The 16,355-nt window shown below is 38.3% G+C and overlaps 1 protein-coding gene across 1 annotated transcript; it reads right to left on the bottom strand.

Moving 5' to 3' along the window:
- Positions 1 to 14,384, bottom strand: LOC142150536 (vomeronasal type-2 receptor 26-like). Its single transcript, XM_075205732.1, has 4 exons — positions 14,246 to 14,384; positions 12,367 to 13,266; positions 8,274 to 8,393; positions 1 to 86 (listed from the first exon to the last, which is right to left on the bottom strand). Exons 1-4 carry the CDS (start codon positions 14,382 to 14,384, stop codon positions 1 to 3), a joined length of 1,245 nt encoding a protein of 414 aa, XP_075061833.1.
- Between the last annotated feature and the right edge of the window lie 1,971 nt (positions 14,385 to 16,355).

Raw genomic sequence — 16,355 nt, forward strand, 5'->3', positions numbered from 1 at the left:
TCAAACTGTCATTGCTGTTTCCTTCTCTGTTCGTCCTTTGTTGATCTCTATTGCCTCCTTTATGACAACAACTGCTTCTTCAACGTCTGCAAACACAGGGAACAAGTTTCCTCTGCGTTTAGCACCAAATTACACAGCCACTACAAGCTTACTGATGACCATGCAACACATAAGTATAAGCTTACTTCTTTTTCCATATCCAGAAGAAGTAGGAGGTTAATTTGAGAACAATAGTGAAGGACAGTTCTGGTCGCCAGCAGCTGATTGTCTTGTCATGTCTACAATGACTGGTTCATCTTTCATGTCTCCACCTTCCACGCTCTCTCATCATTCCAACTGTACCACGCCACCATATCTGCACAAAATGGTTGCTTTATACGCCAGCTACAATTGTTAATTCACTACCTAACGTATTACATTTTCCTCAAGTCACTTAGTTTGCAAGCTCATTTGGGTAGGGTCATCTTTACCTTCTGTCTCATGTTATTGTTATCTTCTCAATGTACAGACCAGTACATGTTAAAATGTTGGTACTTTATAAATGATAATAATAATTTAATATGGTCTCTTAAATACTCAAATATCTCCCCATACATTTTAAGTTATTAAACTAATTGCATAGTTACATGGGGCCTGATTCATTAAGGATCTTAACTTGAGAAACTTCTTATTTCAGTCTCCTGGACAAAACCATGTTACAATGCAAGGGGTGCAAATTACTATTTTGTTTTGCACATAAGTTAAAAACTGACTGTTTCTTCATGTAGCACACAAATATCAACAGGCAAAATCACAACATATTTATGTGTTGTATGTGATAAATAGTAATTTGCCTTAGAAAATGTAACACTGCAATTGCTTGATCAAATTAAGTATCAGAAAAGGACCGAATAGAGACGATACATGATGGATTTAAATAATTATCGCAAAGTTTTAGCACATTTTGAAAGTTTAAGGATACTGCATTAGAAATTGAAAAAAACAAGCACTATTACAAAATCCTTTTGACCCATCACCTTGGGGTCTATGTCTCTTCATTGCCCCCATTTTGAACCTCATTTTGCTTAACACCAATTTGAGTTTTAAAAATTGTTAGTCGGACTTATTAAATACGTTTCACTCTACTTTTTAATTTCCATAATATTACATATTAAAACATAATAATCAATTGTTCTAATACTGTATTTAAAAGAAGTAAAGTAATAAAGAATAAAAAACAAAAATGAGAATCTAAAAAAAAGATTGGAAATATGATGCTGTAAACTCACTCACTGAAGGGAATTCACATACGCACTTTTAATAAAATGAGCAACAAATCACATTACAAACTCATCATTACTTTCCATGGTAGTTCTGGGCCCATTGCAGTAGCAATGACATATAAAAACCCTGTGTAAATAAATTCATTGAGGAATTCATTGAGGAATATGCATCACAGCAGCTCTATTGTACCTTGGTCACTTGAGAGCCATAGATTGTGTTTATAGATTCTTAAGGTCCTACTTTTGCTAGCAGCATGAAATCAGTTTCATTGCAATATTTTCATGTAAATTGCTGTTTACTGAGCAAGAATACACCCAGGGCCTGATCAGCCAACATGCTGACCAGGCTGCAGCCTGGGGCGCTGAGTCGTGGGGGGCGCAGCAGCGATGGGGAAGAAAAAAAAATTCTCTTTTTTGCCCGATTCAAACAACTCCCCCCCGCCCGCCAAGCCCCGCCCCCTTAAATTCTTACCTTATAGGGTCCGCCCGTGTGTATGGAGTCCACCTATGACTCCATACACAGGCTCAGCTAGTGTAGGCAGAAGACGGCAGATGACAGCTAATCACAAGCTGTCAGCTTCCGTCAGTGCGGGCGATGTGCGCTGTTCAGTGGGTCACGTGAGATGTTAACATCTCACAAGACCACACTGATCAGACAAACCGCGCGAAACCATAAGCACCGCCGGACGCCGGAGAAGACCAGAAGAGGTGTTCACAGGCTGCGGCAGGTAAGTAGAACTTTGAGTGAGCACTAAAAACTGGGAGCACTAAAAACAGGGAGCACTAAAAACACGAAACACTAAAAACTGGGAGCACTAAAAACAGGGAGCACTAAAAACTGGGAGCACTAAAAACTGGAAGCACTAAAAGCAGGGAGCACTAAAACTGGGAGCACTAAAAACTGGGAGCACTAAAAACAGGGAGCACTAAAAACTGGGAGTACTAATAAAGGGGGGAGAGCATTTTCAGGCACAATATGGGGGGGGCGTTTTCAGGCACAATATGGAGAGGGGGAGTGTTTTCAGGCACAATAATGAAAGGGGGAGGAGAACCTGGCATTTTCAGGCACAATATGGGGGGGGAGAACCTGGCATTTTCAGGCACAATATGGGGGGGGGGAGAACCTGGCATTTTCAGGCACAATATGTGGGGGATAACCTGGCATTTTCAGACACAATATGTGGGGAGAACCTGGCGTTTTCAGGCAGAAATAATTAATTAATGGGGGGAGGGCAGTGGCACAGATCATGACTGGGGGTGGGATAATAGGCTGAGTGGCTTTACTTATTATTCTCTATGGGCGGGGGCAGTGGCATATATCATGATGCAGGGGGGGGGGGGGTAAGCTGCAGGGGGATAAATATTTTTCTCTATATGGGAGCCAGAGGTAAGATCATGACTTGGGGGGGGAATAAGCTGCAGGGGTCATAAAAATTATAAATTGGCTAAGGACTGGGGGGTTAATTAACTGACTGTCAGGGGTTGGTAGATGTTAGTATATTATTATAAATCATTTTCAAATCTTTTATTATCTATATATGCCTGTAGTAAGGGGTTGTTTTATTTTGTCATAATGGAGTGTTGTGTTTGAATCATTCAGGGTTTGTTAACATTTTGCATTTTTGCACATTTTCAATACAGGACCCCAATGTTCCAGAAGCCAACTGACAACAATACTTCAAGAACAAGCAAGAGAACGTCAGGTAGTCTGCACTGTAAGATCAGGTAAGAGAGAACAGTGCAATCTGTCTAACTTTGAATGTGAATTTTTACTTTAGTGACATTTTAAATGTGTTTTCAAACTAATGTGGACCTGATTCATGAATGTAAGTTCTCAAAAAAAAATAAGTAGGTTTTCACCTGGATAAAACCATGTTACAATGCAAGGGGTACATATTAGTTTATTATTTTGCACATAAGTTAAATACTGGCTGTTTTTTCATGTAGCACACGAATACCTGTTAGCTTTATGTTTACACTGCAATTTAAAGTTGATCTAGGACATGCCCTACCCCAACTATGAACCTGTCCACACATTTTAATTTACATCCCCCTCCAATGCAACATGGTTTTGCCCATGTGCAAATTTATGGGGATTTCCTTTCCTTAATGAATCAGGGCCTGTGTGTTTTTATGTATTAATTAATATTTTACAATTTTGTGCATATATATATATACACACACACACACACACACACACACACATATATATACACGCACACACACAGTGGTGAAGTGGGCTGGCAGACTGTGGTATAAATATAGAAATATAGGTACTGGATGGGGCGGGTGGCGTGCGGGGGGGGGGGGGGGGCGGTAACCGGTGTGTTAGCCTGGGGCGGCTGGAACCCTTAATCAGGCCTTGATTACACCAGCATCCTAATGTGGAACAGGCTATGCAAATTCGCCATTTATTAGAAGAGTCAACATTGAGCCTCATAAGGGCCACAAAGCTGTGATGTGCTGACATTGGTAAATAATTCTGTTTTTATAGTCTTCTATGATTCTCTCCCCATAGGATTGAATGGTTAACATCATCTCCAGATAGTGTTAGCCATTGGGGTTAAGCTCCAAAAATTGCCCACACTGCAGTCCCCTTTAAGTATTATAGGGACTGACGGATTGTACGGCATTGTGACTAATGCAGGCGATATTTCCAATATCTACTGCGTTAGGATTTTCTTAAATTACAATGCCTAAACCAGTGGTTCCCAAACTTTTACAGTTCGTGGAACCCTTAGGGCCTGAGTCCTTAAGGAGAGTAAAGCATAAAAAAAGGAGTAACATTTGCACCTGGGCAAAACCATGTTGTATTGGAGGGGGAGGTAAATTTAAAATGTGAGGCAGATTTATAGTTTGGGTAGGGCATGTCCTAGATCAACTTTATATTTCAATGTAATAATAAAGAAGCAAGTATTTGTGTGCTAGATGAAAAAAACAGCCAGTATTTAACTTATGTACAAAATAATAAACTGATTTGCACCCCTTACATTGTAACATGGTTTGTCCCAGAGAACATTTACTCCTTTGCTTGCCTTAATGACTCAGGCCCTTAGAGTCTCCATCATTTTTTCAAGGCACCCCTCCAAAATAATTATTGAGCAGTTCCGTTTTATAAGTAGTCAATAAAACTTAATAAGTATTTAGGTAAGGACAGAAATACTTATTTAGTTGTATGCAAAAATAATACACATAAATCCAAGGGAAAAGAATATTTTTATATATATTTTTTCGATTATATTTCTGTCAAAGAATAATTTACAGCAAACGCACACTGTGCCCCCTGCATCCACATACACTGTGCCCCCTCTGCATCCACACACTCTGTGCCCCCTCTGCATCCACACACTCTGTACCCCCTCTGCATCCACACACTCTGTGCCCCCTCTGCATCCACACACTCTGTACCCCCTCTGCATCCACACACTCTGTGCCCCCTCTGCATCCACACACTCTGTGCCCTCGCTGTGCACCCTCTGCATCCTTGCTCTGGCCCCTCTGTATTCAGCCGTGGACAGGAAGAAGACAAAAAAAAAAAAAAACTTACCAATCCTGCAGCGCCCGGGACCCAGCATCCTATCTCCTGCTGCTTCTCACTGAATATGTCGGGCGTGATGACATCATGCCCGGCATTCAATAAGAAGGGAGGAGGATGCTGGGTTCTGGGCGCCGCCGGATTGGTAAGGTTTTTTTTTATGATTTTTTTTTCTTCTTCTTCTTCCTGTCCACAGTACCCAGGCCCGGCGCTCCCATTAGGCAAGGTTAGACACTTGCCTAGGGCGCCGGGCTCTGGAGGGCGCCACAGAATGGTAAATGACTTTAAAACTGTGCGGAAACCGCTGACCATACCTGTCACGGCATCCGCACAGCATTCAGATGCACGGGGAGGGGGAGAAGAGGCTATTGCTCACCACCGCCGCCTCTCTGCTCCGTCTCCTCCCCTCCACTCACTAGTCTCAGTGAGTGGAGGGGAGGAGACGGAGCAGAGAGGCGGCGGTGGTGAGACAAGGTAAGGAAAGACGGGGTGAGGGGGGAGGAGGGAGGAGGGCGCCGATTTTTGCGGGGGGGTGGACGCCAATTTTGTAAAAATGCCTAGGGTGCCATGGACCCTAGCACCGGCCCTGACGGTACCCCTGTGACAGCGCCACGGCACCCCTGGGAGCCGCGGTGCACAGTTTAGTTTGGGAACCTAGGGCCTAAACTATGCAGAAAAAACATTCGTTTTAGGGCTTCATAAATAGGTCTCTAAGAATTTTATAATTCAAACTGCAATAGGGAAAAAAAGGCGGCCATGCCGTTTATATTTTTCTAATGTGGCCATGTTGAAGACATGGAGAATTATTAGGGAACTGCCATTCTTTCAGTGATAAGAAATCTTTGACACCCCTGCACCGATTGTGATGAAACCAACGCAAGGTGGTCCAGTTTGATCCTGGCCAGTTTTTAGGGGTTTAGGCTCCCGGTCAGACCTCCCGTTGGTGTATGCTGTCCAGAACTTTGACCTGGAAAGCCTCTTCTGGGCCTTCCACTGGATGGATTTGGATGACTTTTAATATAAAAGCAAAAATGGCACTGGGCAGTCACCTCATGGATGTGTAGGAAGAGCTGCTAAGCTGCTAATTATTTTTAAAATGTTGACAGTTACATCCAACTCATTGAGAACTTAATAACTTGAAGATTTAAACCCGGGCATCGCCAGTTACTTCAGCTGGTACATGTCTATATAAATATATATATTGAAATATTAGTAATTCTACATTCAGTATTTCATAACTCAATAAAAATAATACTGCAAAGATTCTAAAAAATACATCATAAAAAAGGATCAATCTCAAATGCAATATTTAAATCTGAGGGTGAGAATGTTATCAGGGTAGATATTCATTATATATATCCCTCTTGGATAGAGACTTCTCACTACCTCCTCCACTTTTACTCATTGCAATATGTTCAATGGCCTTAAATGTAAGACCTTTGGGATCTGAATTATGGTGTGACAAGAAAAGATTGGATACTGAATGAGATGCAACTTTATTCCTGTTATTTCTTCCATGCTCCAATATGTTGAGACTTAGATGTTGCTTAGTCTTTCAAATATATTGTAACCCACAAGGACATTCTATCATGTATATGACATGTGCTGTCCTGCAGTTCATCAGTGATTTTATTATATATGTTTTAGAATGACCTGAATATGTAAAAGCTCTTATCTGGGGATTCACCCACATTCAGACACTATAATGATTACAAATAAAATATCTGGCACATTCATATCCTAATATGTTCATTACAGAACATATTAGGTGCTGCGGATACCTTGTGGTGCCTAACAAATAAATGATAATAATAATAATAATACAGACCTCTCAGTTACTGCAATTTTTCTTAATTGTAGTGAACTAGAGAACTGGGAAAAGGGGATATTATTCTTTCATTTGTTAAGATGGCAACTGTCTTTGTTATACTGTGTGTGTGTGTGTGTGAGTATATATATTTATATATATATATATATATATATATATATATATATATAGTGACAGAAGCACTTGTAAAGTGGTAAATGGCAGATATAACTGTTCCAGGCTTTCTGCCTTATCTGCTTTGAAAATCCAGGGAGATTTTTTCTGTTTGGGAAGAGCTGTGGTGAAAGCCGGTACAAGGGTACCTGGGGTTATGAATGGAGAGAGAAGGGCAGGTTCGATTCAACAGACCTTTCCAGGGCTTCCAACCAGCTAGAAAGTTACTGGCAATCAGGAGTTGCACCTGCAAAGTGCTGATAAAAAGCCACTAGGCAGTCTTTTACTACCTGAGGAGCAGGCCAGATACCTGTGGAGACACTACAATTTGTGACCAGTTAGTGCTGATTTTTTTGTGTGTTTGGGGCACATTGAGAGTGGGTGTTCCTGTGTATTTAGAACTGAACAGACTAGGAATTTTGTTCATGTTTTATTTATTTTGATGCTGGCAAATAAATCGGAGGCTATTTAAACCAAGGCACTGGACTGGTGTAATATATTTGTCTGAGATGTGTGAAGTGCAGCCAGGTAACCCCAGGAGATGATAACCCTAAGTGGATCCTGCAATATATATATATATATATATATATATATATATATATATATATATATACATACTGTATGGGCAGGTATGACACATTCGCTCCGGAACTTTTCCGCCCCACTTCTTCAGCCTTGCCAGCAGTAAGCAGCTTTGCCCGACAGTCAGTGAGACTGGAGCAGAGAGCAGCCAGGTGCCAGAAAAGCTGCCTGATGCAGCAGAAAAGAAAAGAACACAAAGGCAGAGGAGAAAAGGAGGAGAAGACAGCAGAATAAAGGTCATAAAAAGGTAAGTATAGAACGGAGATGGACAGAATGATTAATGAGGACATAGAGGGAGAGAGAGAGAGAGAGAGAGATAGATGGAGGGGGCACAGAGAGAGAGATATGGAGGGGGGAACAGAAAGAGAGATATGAAGGGGGAGCACAGAGAGAGAGAGAGAGAGAGTTTTGGAGAGAGAGAGATATGGAAGGGGCACAGAGAGAGAGAGAGAGAGAGTTTTAGAGAAAGAGAGAGATATGGAGGGGCACAGAGAGAGAGAGAGTTTTGGAGAAAGAGAGAGATATGAAGGTGGCACAGAGAGAGAGAGAGAGAGAGTTTTGAAAAGAGAGAGATATGGAAGGGGCACAGAGAGAGAGAGAGTGTTTTGGAAAAAGAGAGAGATATGGAGGGGACACAGAGAGAGAGAGAGATGTGGAGAGGGCATGGGGAGAGAGAAATGGAAGGGGGCACAGAGAGTGAGAGATATGGAGGGGGCACAGAGAAAGAGAGAGATTTTGAGGGGGGGCACAGTGTGATGAATGAATTCTGTCAACTTGGGCCAACTATATTCCAAGTAGTTTTCTTTTGTACCATGCTCTCCATTGCACACAGAGCTATGACACTTGTTACCCAAGCTCACAAAAGCTTTATCTGCTGCTACCTGTGACAAACAAGCTAGTGGATGATGCCTACTTGCTGGGATTGGCACTGCTAAAGTTGGAGGCTCACAGGCTAACGCGCCCCTGGTCTTTGCCGGGGACTGCCGCAAGAAGTCATGGATTTTGACGTAAGGAACACGCAGACAGTGGTTTTCTAAGACAGCAAACAGCGAATTAGTAGGTGAGAAACAATAGTCAGACAGTCTGAGTTCAAGCAGGTCAGGATACAAAGCACAGAAGTGGGATCCAATAGATTGGTAAATACAGCCAGAGGTCAAATGCCAGAAGGTATATGCAGAGCCAGAATGAGATTCAAAAGAGTAGTCAGTGGAAGCCAAGTCAGAAACCAAGGAATCAACAATACAAGTGACACAGGGACTACTACAGGAACGCTGTATTAGATGGAAACCAAATACTCTGGCACCCTAATGGTGCCAGAGCCTCCCTTATATAAAGGAGAGGAGAAACAATATTTCCCGGCGACAGTGATGTCAAACTCTGGTAATGTGTGTAGATTTAAAAACATCTAGCGGTTTATTCAAACTCGCTGAAGATTCATCAATAACAGAAACTCGCCCAAGATTTAACCAAAACAAAAAATCATGATAGGAATTGTTAATGTAACAGGATGAACAATGCAAGTTTTAATTATGAGAGTAATCATGAATTCTTTTTTAGAGGTGCAAAAAATCATCTTAAACATAACAAATTATTTTATGAATAAATTAGTGAGCCAAGTTTCATTAATAATTATATGTAAAAGAATTTTGTTTTATTTTATTTTATTTTATTATAGTGGCATACTATATCAGTGGGGTAATAATTTTTTTTTTTCTGATGTGGCAACACGTAATATTTCCAGATAAAGTATATACTTGAGGCACTAGAATTGGCAGCATGCACCTGTGCCCATTGATTCTGGCGATTTTCACAGCAATCTCAGGCAAGTTCACGAAATCATAGTTTTATACATAGGGTATTGTAGCGAGGCGATTTTGACAAAATGCCTTTATTGGCAATTTACTATCAATTTGTACTTTCATACATCAGCGAGTTTAAACTCGTCTGAGAAAATCGCTGAAAAACTCAAATCGCAGCTTGATACATTTACCCCAATACATTTTTAAAACAACCCCTTTTTTGTTGTGATGACACTCCTCAGTGCTACTCTGTATTCTCCCACTGCCTTCACAAATATATATTTGGGAAAAGATATCTATGATGGAGTAGGGCACACAGCTGAAGTAAAGTGCACCAACTGCATACCTCAATACTAGAACAATATAATATCTATTAAAATATTGGCATTATCTGACTTACACAAAAGGAAAATGTGTAATTCTCTGATAACGGGGGGACAACATCAACAAACTCTGTGATGATAACCTGGAATCTAAAATTGCAATATCTGGTACACTGGCTTTCAAGACTACTGAAATGTGATTCGCATAAAAGCTTTCAAAATGGCATATCCTAAATTAATTATATATTTTATTTTATTTTCAAACTCAGCCTGAGTTTATTGCTCACGACAATCTATGTTCATACAAACTCACAATAAATGTTTAAAATGAACTATACATGTGTAATTCAAGAAAATGACTATTGAACAAACTTTATATATAAAAGACATTAGACAATGGGTCATAAATTTTGAAGTCCTAAAGGTAATTCAAAAATATATAAAATAAAAATGAAAAATACATTAATTAATTAAAAAGGAAATTGAACTGTTCAGGTAAATTAAATTCTTGTTCTCCAATTTCTTTTTTGATATATTTTTGGTATAATAATTATTTCCAATAGTCATATTTTCAATTTGAGTAAAGTTTTCCCTATGTATTGTTTGCCATAAATACTAACCAATAAATATATGTAATGATTTTTTCTGCAATTAAAATATGCCAATTTTATATACTTTATTGCAAATGTGTGTGGTAAATATTGGTTCCTATATATCCTTTTCTGTTGTTCTGTTTTCACCCAATTACTTTCTAATTAAGGCATTCTATCTACTCTACTAGCTCTATTAAATGCTTGAAATATCACCTGTTCATGATATCTTCTTTCCAAAAAGGACAGTTTTAAGAAATTTTAATGTCCAATAAACATTTTTTCATCCTTTAAAATACTATTTAAACATACAAATAAGAGTTGACATTGGTTTCTTTAAAATATGCCTTAATAATTATTTTCTTATTCAATACATTAAAGCTTCGATCTAAACATACTGTATTCATTTGAGATAATGAATAGGTAAATATTAGATCTAAATCAAGATTTTCAAACCACAAAGAAAACTTTACAACATTTTATTTGTGATTTGTCAAATGTTTATTCAATTCTATTCCATTTATATTGATAAAGTATTTTTAGATCTAAAAATTAGTGTATTAAGTAAAGAGTGCTGTTAAAGGTGAGCTCAGCACTTAAAGTTTTCTTTGTTTTCAAATGTACACGTTGACAACATCACGCACATGAATGCATTCCACACGTTTGTGCTTTAGGGATTTTCTTATTGTCTGTACGTAAATAAAGTTATTTACCTGACTATTGGACACGAGGAAAACACAACTGATACAGTGATATGTGATATGAAGAAACAAGTTTGGTATCACCTTAACCAGCCTGTCCCTTGTTTCTCACAAATTGTGGAGTATAGCACAGAGTGGGGATCATGGGACATTGTAATAATACCAAAGTAGGTGCTTTTTCACTCTGTGTTGCTCATTGTAAAAATGTATACTGTTGATATTGCAATCATACTGCTATACATTGTTCTTAAATTGAAGCCAGGTGGGTAATGAGTAAGGATCGGGTAGGGTCCAGTTCCAGGATACAGGTGAGGTGGCTGTAACTGCATTAATTCTACCCCTCCTATCTCTACAGGAAGTCTTCATCAACTAGAAGCTAGTTCTGTAGTTCTGGCTGTAAAAACCTTGTTGTGGGTTAATACTAGGATTATCACTTAATTATCTTGGCCTTGTCCCTTATTAACCTGAGTATGTCTCCATTGTCAAAACCAAATAATCCCTGGCGCTGTACACATGGTACCCGATTTTACACTATATGTGAAAGCTTCTTTTTCATGACAGCTATTTACATTTACCACCTATCTGCATGCATTTGAGATTCATTTGCTAAAAGACTGGATATCGTCATATGTTGACACTTTACCATCACCTCTCTGCACTGATTATATATTGAGTCTTATCTACACAGCCACGCTGAAATGAATATCAATTACTGACACCTGCTTAAGAAAACTATTTGTGAAGACCGTTGTTATATTGATCTCAACACATATTGGTTTTGAGTGAAAACAGTGACTGAAGAATGTGGAAACATTAATTGAGTACATGTAGACATTGTTCTTGTTCCATACTATTAAGAGAAGATCTAACAAGGGGATTTAGGAAATAATAAAGAGATTCTCACACATTAATAGCTGATCAAAAGAAAATTACATTTATTTATTTTTAATGATTTGGATTCATTTACTAGATCAGTGCACTGATCAGATTGTTATTATATGAATGTGATTATTTATTTTTACTGTTTATTTTCATCGTATTTGTTGTTTTTATTTAATGAAGTATGTTCATTTTTGCATAATTCCACAAACTCTTTATCATCATTGGAATCGTGGTGGTACAGTATCCAGTGCTGTGAATTTTTCTTTATATATGTCAACATTTTTTAAAAGTATGCAAATGTGGCTTGTAGTAACATCTGAATTTTTAAATATACACTTAAATTTAGACATATACTTGCTACTTGCTAAAACATACACCTCTTTTTGGTGAGAGCCAGTTTGGTAACATCTTGTTTAAGCCTTGATATAAGTATATTATATATGTATTTAACTACGTAACATATGGAAGTGCCCCAGAAATATTTTCATGTGATAACAATGAAATTTACTATGGTCAAAAATAGTTACACTTGTGACAGACTGGACAGGACTTCTCTGTCCACTATACAATTAGTCAGAGTCAGTTTAAAGTGCAGCATTAATATTATACGAGAAAAAGCATTTTTTTTTTTTACCTGGAGGCTATATTTGAAATTGTAAATTATAAATATGATTTTTGCAGATGATTTTATCTACATATTCTTAGACTGACCTCTGTCACGTATTATGAGACATTCCCTGGAATTCATGTCAGGTCTGAACAATATGATGAAACATTTTGGTAGAAACATACAGATCACCAGAGCCCAACTGGATGCCAAAATGGCAAAGATTTCCATGGCCACAGTGTATTTTCCCTGAGCACTGAGGGAGGCTGGGATATAAGATACCCAGACACTGAGGAAGGCCAACATGCTGAAAGTAATAAACTGAGCCTCATTGAAGCTGTCGGGAAGTCTACGAGCCAGAAAGGCAACAATGAAACTAATGGTGGCCAAAAGAAAAAGATAACCTAGCATGGTCCAAAAGGCAATGGGGGAGCCCTCATTGCACTCAACAATGATGAGTCCAGGTTTGGTTCCTGTATTGTATTGTGGGAAAGGAGGAGTGAGTGACAGCCAAGTGAGACATATGAGAAACTGTGAAAGTAAACAAGTAAAAATGATCATGTAGGACACTTGAGGAGTGGTCCATCTCCTCAGGCTACTGCCTGGTCTAGTGGCCATGAATGCAAGGACCACCATGATAGTTTTTGCCAAAATGCAAGAGATACAAAGAGCAAAAATCAAGCCAAAAGCAGCTTGGCGTAGGAGACAATTCTGAGATTGAGGATAACCAATGAAAACTAAAGAGCAGAGGAAACACAAAGACAGAGACACCAATAGAAGACAACTTAGAGAATAATTGTTAGCTTTCACTATAGGTGTATGCTTATAGTAGATGAAAAGCATTAAAATAAACACAGGAATGGACGAGGACAGTATGCTTGTAGTTGCCAAAGCTGTTCCTAATGGATCTTCATAGTATAGGCACTCAGTAGTCTTTTGTAGACATTTAGTTTTCTGGAGATTTGGCCACTGATCCCATGGACACTTCAGACAATCAACAGAATCTGAGATATAGAATACCCAAATTATTACGTGCTTCTTTTTATATCATTTTTAAGTGAAGAATGTAAATCATATGTTTGCAGTAAAATATTTTCTACATGGAGGCCTAAGTCATTAAGTGGAGCAAAGCAAAAAGAAAGGAGTAAGTTTGCTCTTGGACAAACCATGTTATAGTGCAAAGGGTGCAAATAGGTTTATTATTTTGCACATAAGTTAAATACTATCTATTTTTTCATGTAGCACAGAAATACTTGATAGCTTTATTTTTACACATAAATTTAAAGTTGATCTACGACAAGCCCTACCCCAAGTATAAATCTGTCCCCACATTTTAAATTTACCTCCCCCTCTAATGCAACATGGTTTTTCACAGGTGCAAAGTTACTCCTTTTTATGCTTCGCTCTCCTTAATGACTGAAGCCCGGATACTTTTATTATATTCAACTTGATCACTCAGTAAAATAGGACAAATAAATGTGGACAAAAGTTTCTATAGTGTTAATTTTCTTCAAAAGATTTCTTCATAAGCGTATGAGCAACTTTTCCTTCAATATTACTATAGATTATTTTGAATTATTACAACTGTCCTTCTGTGATGGCCTTAACCTATACCTTATAGATATTAGGTTTGCTACAGCTCACTGATAGTCCTTCAAAGATGTTTTTCTAATGTCTGCTCAAAATATTTTCTAGAGCAAAATCTTTAATCAACCCATTATTTAAACTGTTTAAAAAAACAAAAACAAAGAATCTCTACAGAGCATATGAGCATATTATTTTTACAGATAAAGTACCGGTCAAGTTCAAGTCATGTGAATGTTCTACTGAACTAAGTAGCTATAAATAAATTGTACCCTGGAATGTACTAATGCGCTAAATATTCCAGATTATTAATGAAAGACTGACAGTATGGTAGTTTTAGACCCATCCACTTCAATGATTTATTAAGAGCAACATAGCTCCAGCAGGCCATCTACTTACCAGTCTGGTTAGATATCTCTCCTTGTAGACAGGGGACGCATTCAAAACAGCATGCAGGTTGTCCTGTTATAGCAGCCTTCCTGAAACCTGGGAGACAGCTCTCACTGCAGACTGAGCGAGGGGTCTGGTGAGAGGACATAATGTTTAGACTACGTTTTTGAAAACAAACAAATTGCTATAGCTAATAAAGTGCCATGTTATTCTCCAGAAATAGGAGGAAAGTAAAGGTGAGTTTATCAATGCTCGGAAATGTGCGTCGATGTGCAGTGGATTCAAAACCCCTAAATATCCAACGGTTTAGGCTAAACCCCTGTTGGTTTAGAGAAGACATACATTTGGGTTCAAGAGTACCTCATAGTATGAAGGTCCTACACTGATATGCTTCAATCACTATTAAAATGCAGTAAAAGAAAGTTTGCTGCGGGAAGGTTACACAAACTGTAAGTAAATGTATTTGGACTATTCTATCCCTTTGTTGAAGAAATCGTGATGACAAGTTGTGGTTGTCTTATTCTAATATTGCAGCTTTGTTTTCGTTAGATTGGGAAAATCACCCAAATTCATGTCAAAAAGTGCTGGCTTGCATAATCAGCAATTGATAAATTCCACACATAGGATTCATAAACCATAATGATAACAATATTAACAAGTCAGGGATTTTTGTGCTTTTTACCTCGAATATGGAAGGTAGACCTATAACTCACACAATCTGGATGCACAAATCTCAGTGAGGCATCTTAGTAGTCAAGAAGATCCTCATTCCTTTCTGCCTATATCTGACTTGACTGCTCCTTCACCTATGTGGAAGTGTTGTGGATCCAATGCAGAAATAAGAGTATCACTTGTAATTCAAATTAAAAGTAAATTGGTGCTGAACCAGGTAGATCTGTGGTTGTTCCAAAACCCCAGCAAAAAATGAATGCAGAACCTCCCAGACTCTTCTACTCAAAATGTTGGACATTCCACTAATGTCGTCAATAATCTAATCACTGCTAAATCTAACTGACACTACTCGCTTATATTTATCCTGCAACTCTTTGCTGCGTTTAACACTGTTGTACACTCACTTCTCATACAAAGACTACATTTCCTAGGTCTTTTAGGATATTGTCCTCTCCTGGTTCTCCTTATTCTATCAAATTTCGATTTCAGTGTTTGTTTCTCATTCTCTACCTCCTCTTTGTCTGTCAGTTGGACATGTTGAGTTCTATGGCCTCTGTTCTTATATATCTATACCACTTCTCTTGAAAAGTGAATAAGCTCTTTGGATTTCAGTGTCATCACCATGAGGATGATACACCAATTTATCTATGCTCTCTGGTTCACTCACCATCTGTGTTGGCCTGTGTCTTTTAGCCATTAGACCTTGAATGTCTTCTTTCTACCTCATACTCAATCTCAAAGACTTAACCAATAATATTACCATCCGCCAATTGAAGCTACCTATCTCTTTTTATGCTGACAATACAACAATAACCCATCCCCTCAAGCTCACTGCTTAGCTATTATTTTTTCTATCTCATGTCCAATCTGTATCAAAATACTGCTATATACATCTTAGAAACATCTTCAAAATATGCATGCAACTCATATAAACTACAACATTTTTAATTCATGCACCAATTATCCCCACATTTAATATTGCAATTCCTTTGTTACTGATCTTCCTCTACCCAGACTTTCACCAGACTTTCACCTCTACATTCTATTTTCAAAGCAGCGGTTAGACTATTTGTCCTTGAAAAAAATATTTTGACTGCTGTTGTGCTGGAACCTGTACTTCTTACCTCTATCTTACAAAATCCAATATAAATAAATAAATAAATATTAAAAAAAACTTTACCATTTGGTCAAAGTGGAATTTTAGATGAGTTGATTTTTATTTTTTACTATCAAAGCAGTAGAAGTGGTGATATGGCATACCACCCTATACCAGCCCACGTAGACCACTGACCTCCCCAAAAATATCTCTTCCTATCAAAGTCAGAATGGGATCTTAAAGAGGACCCGGAAAACATTCTTGAAGTGGTCTCATGTGGGCGGGACTAAAACAACTGCAGATCAGACCAACACAAAAGTAGGTGGGATTTAGAACTACTGGAATTTGATT

Source organism: Mixophyes fleayi, chromosome 4, assembly GCF_038048845.1.
Source record: "Mixophyes fleayi isolate aMixFle1 chromosome 4, aMixFle1.hap1, whole genome shotgun sequence".
In the NCBI taxonomy this organism is placed as follows: Eukaryota; Metazoa; Chordata; class Amphibia; order Anura; family Limnodynastidae; genus Mixophyes; species Mixophyes fleayi.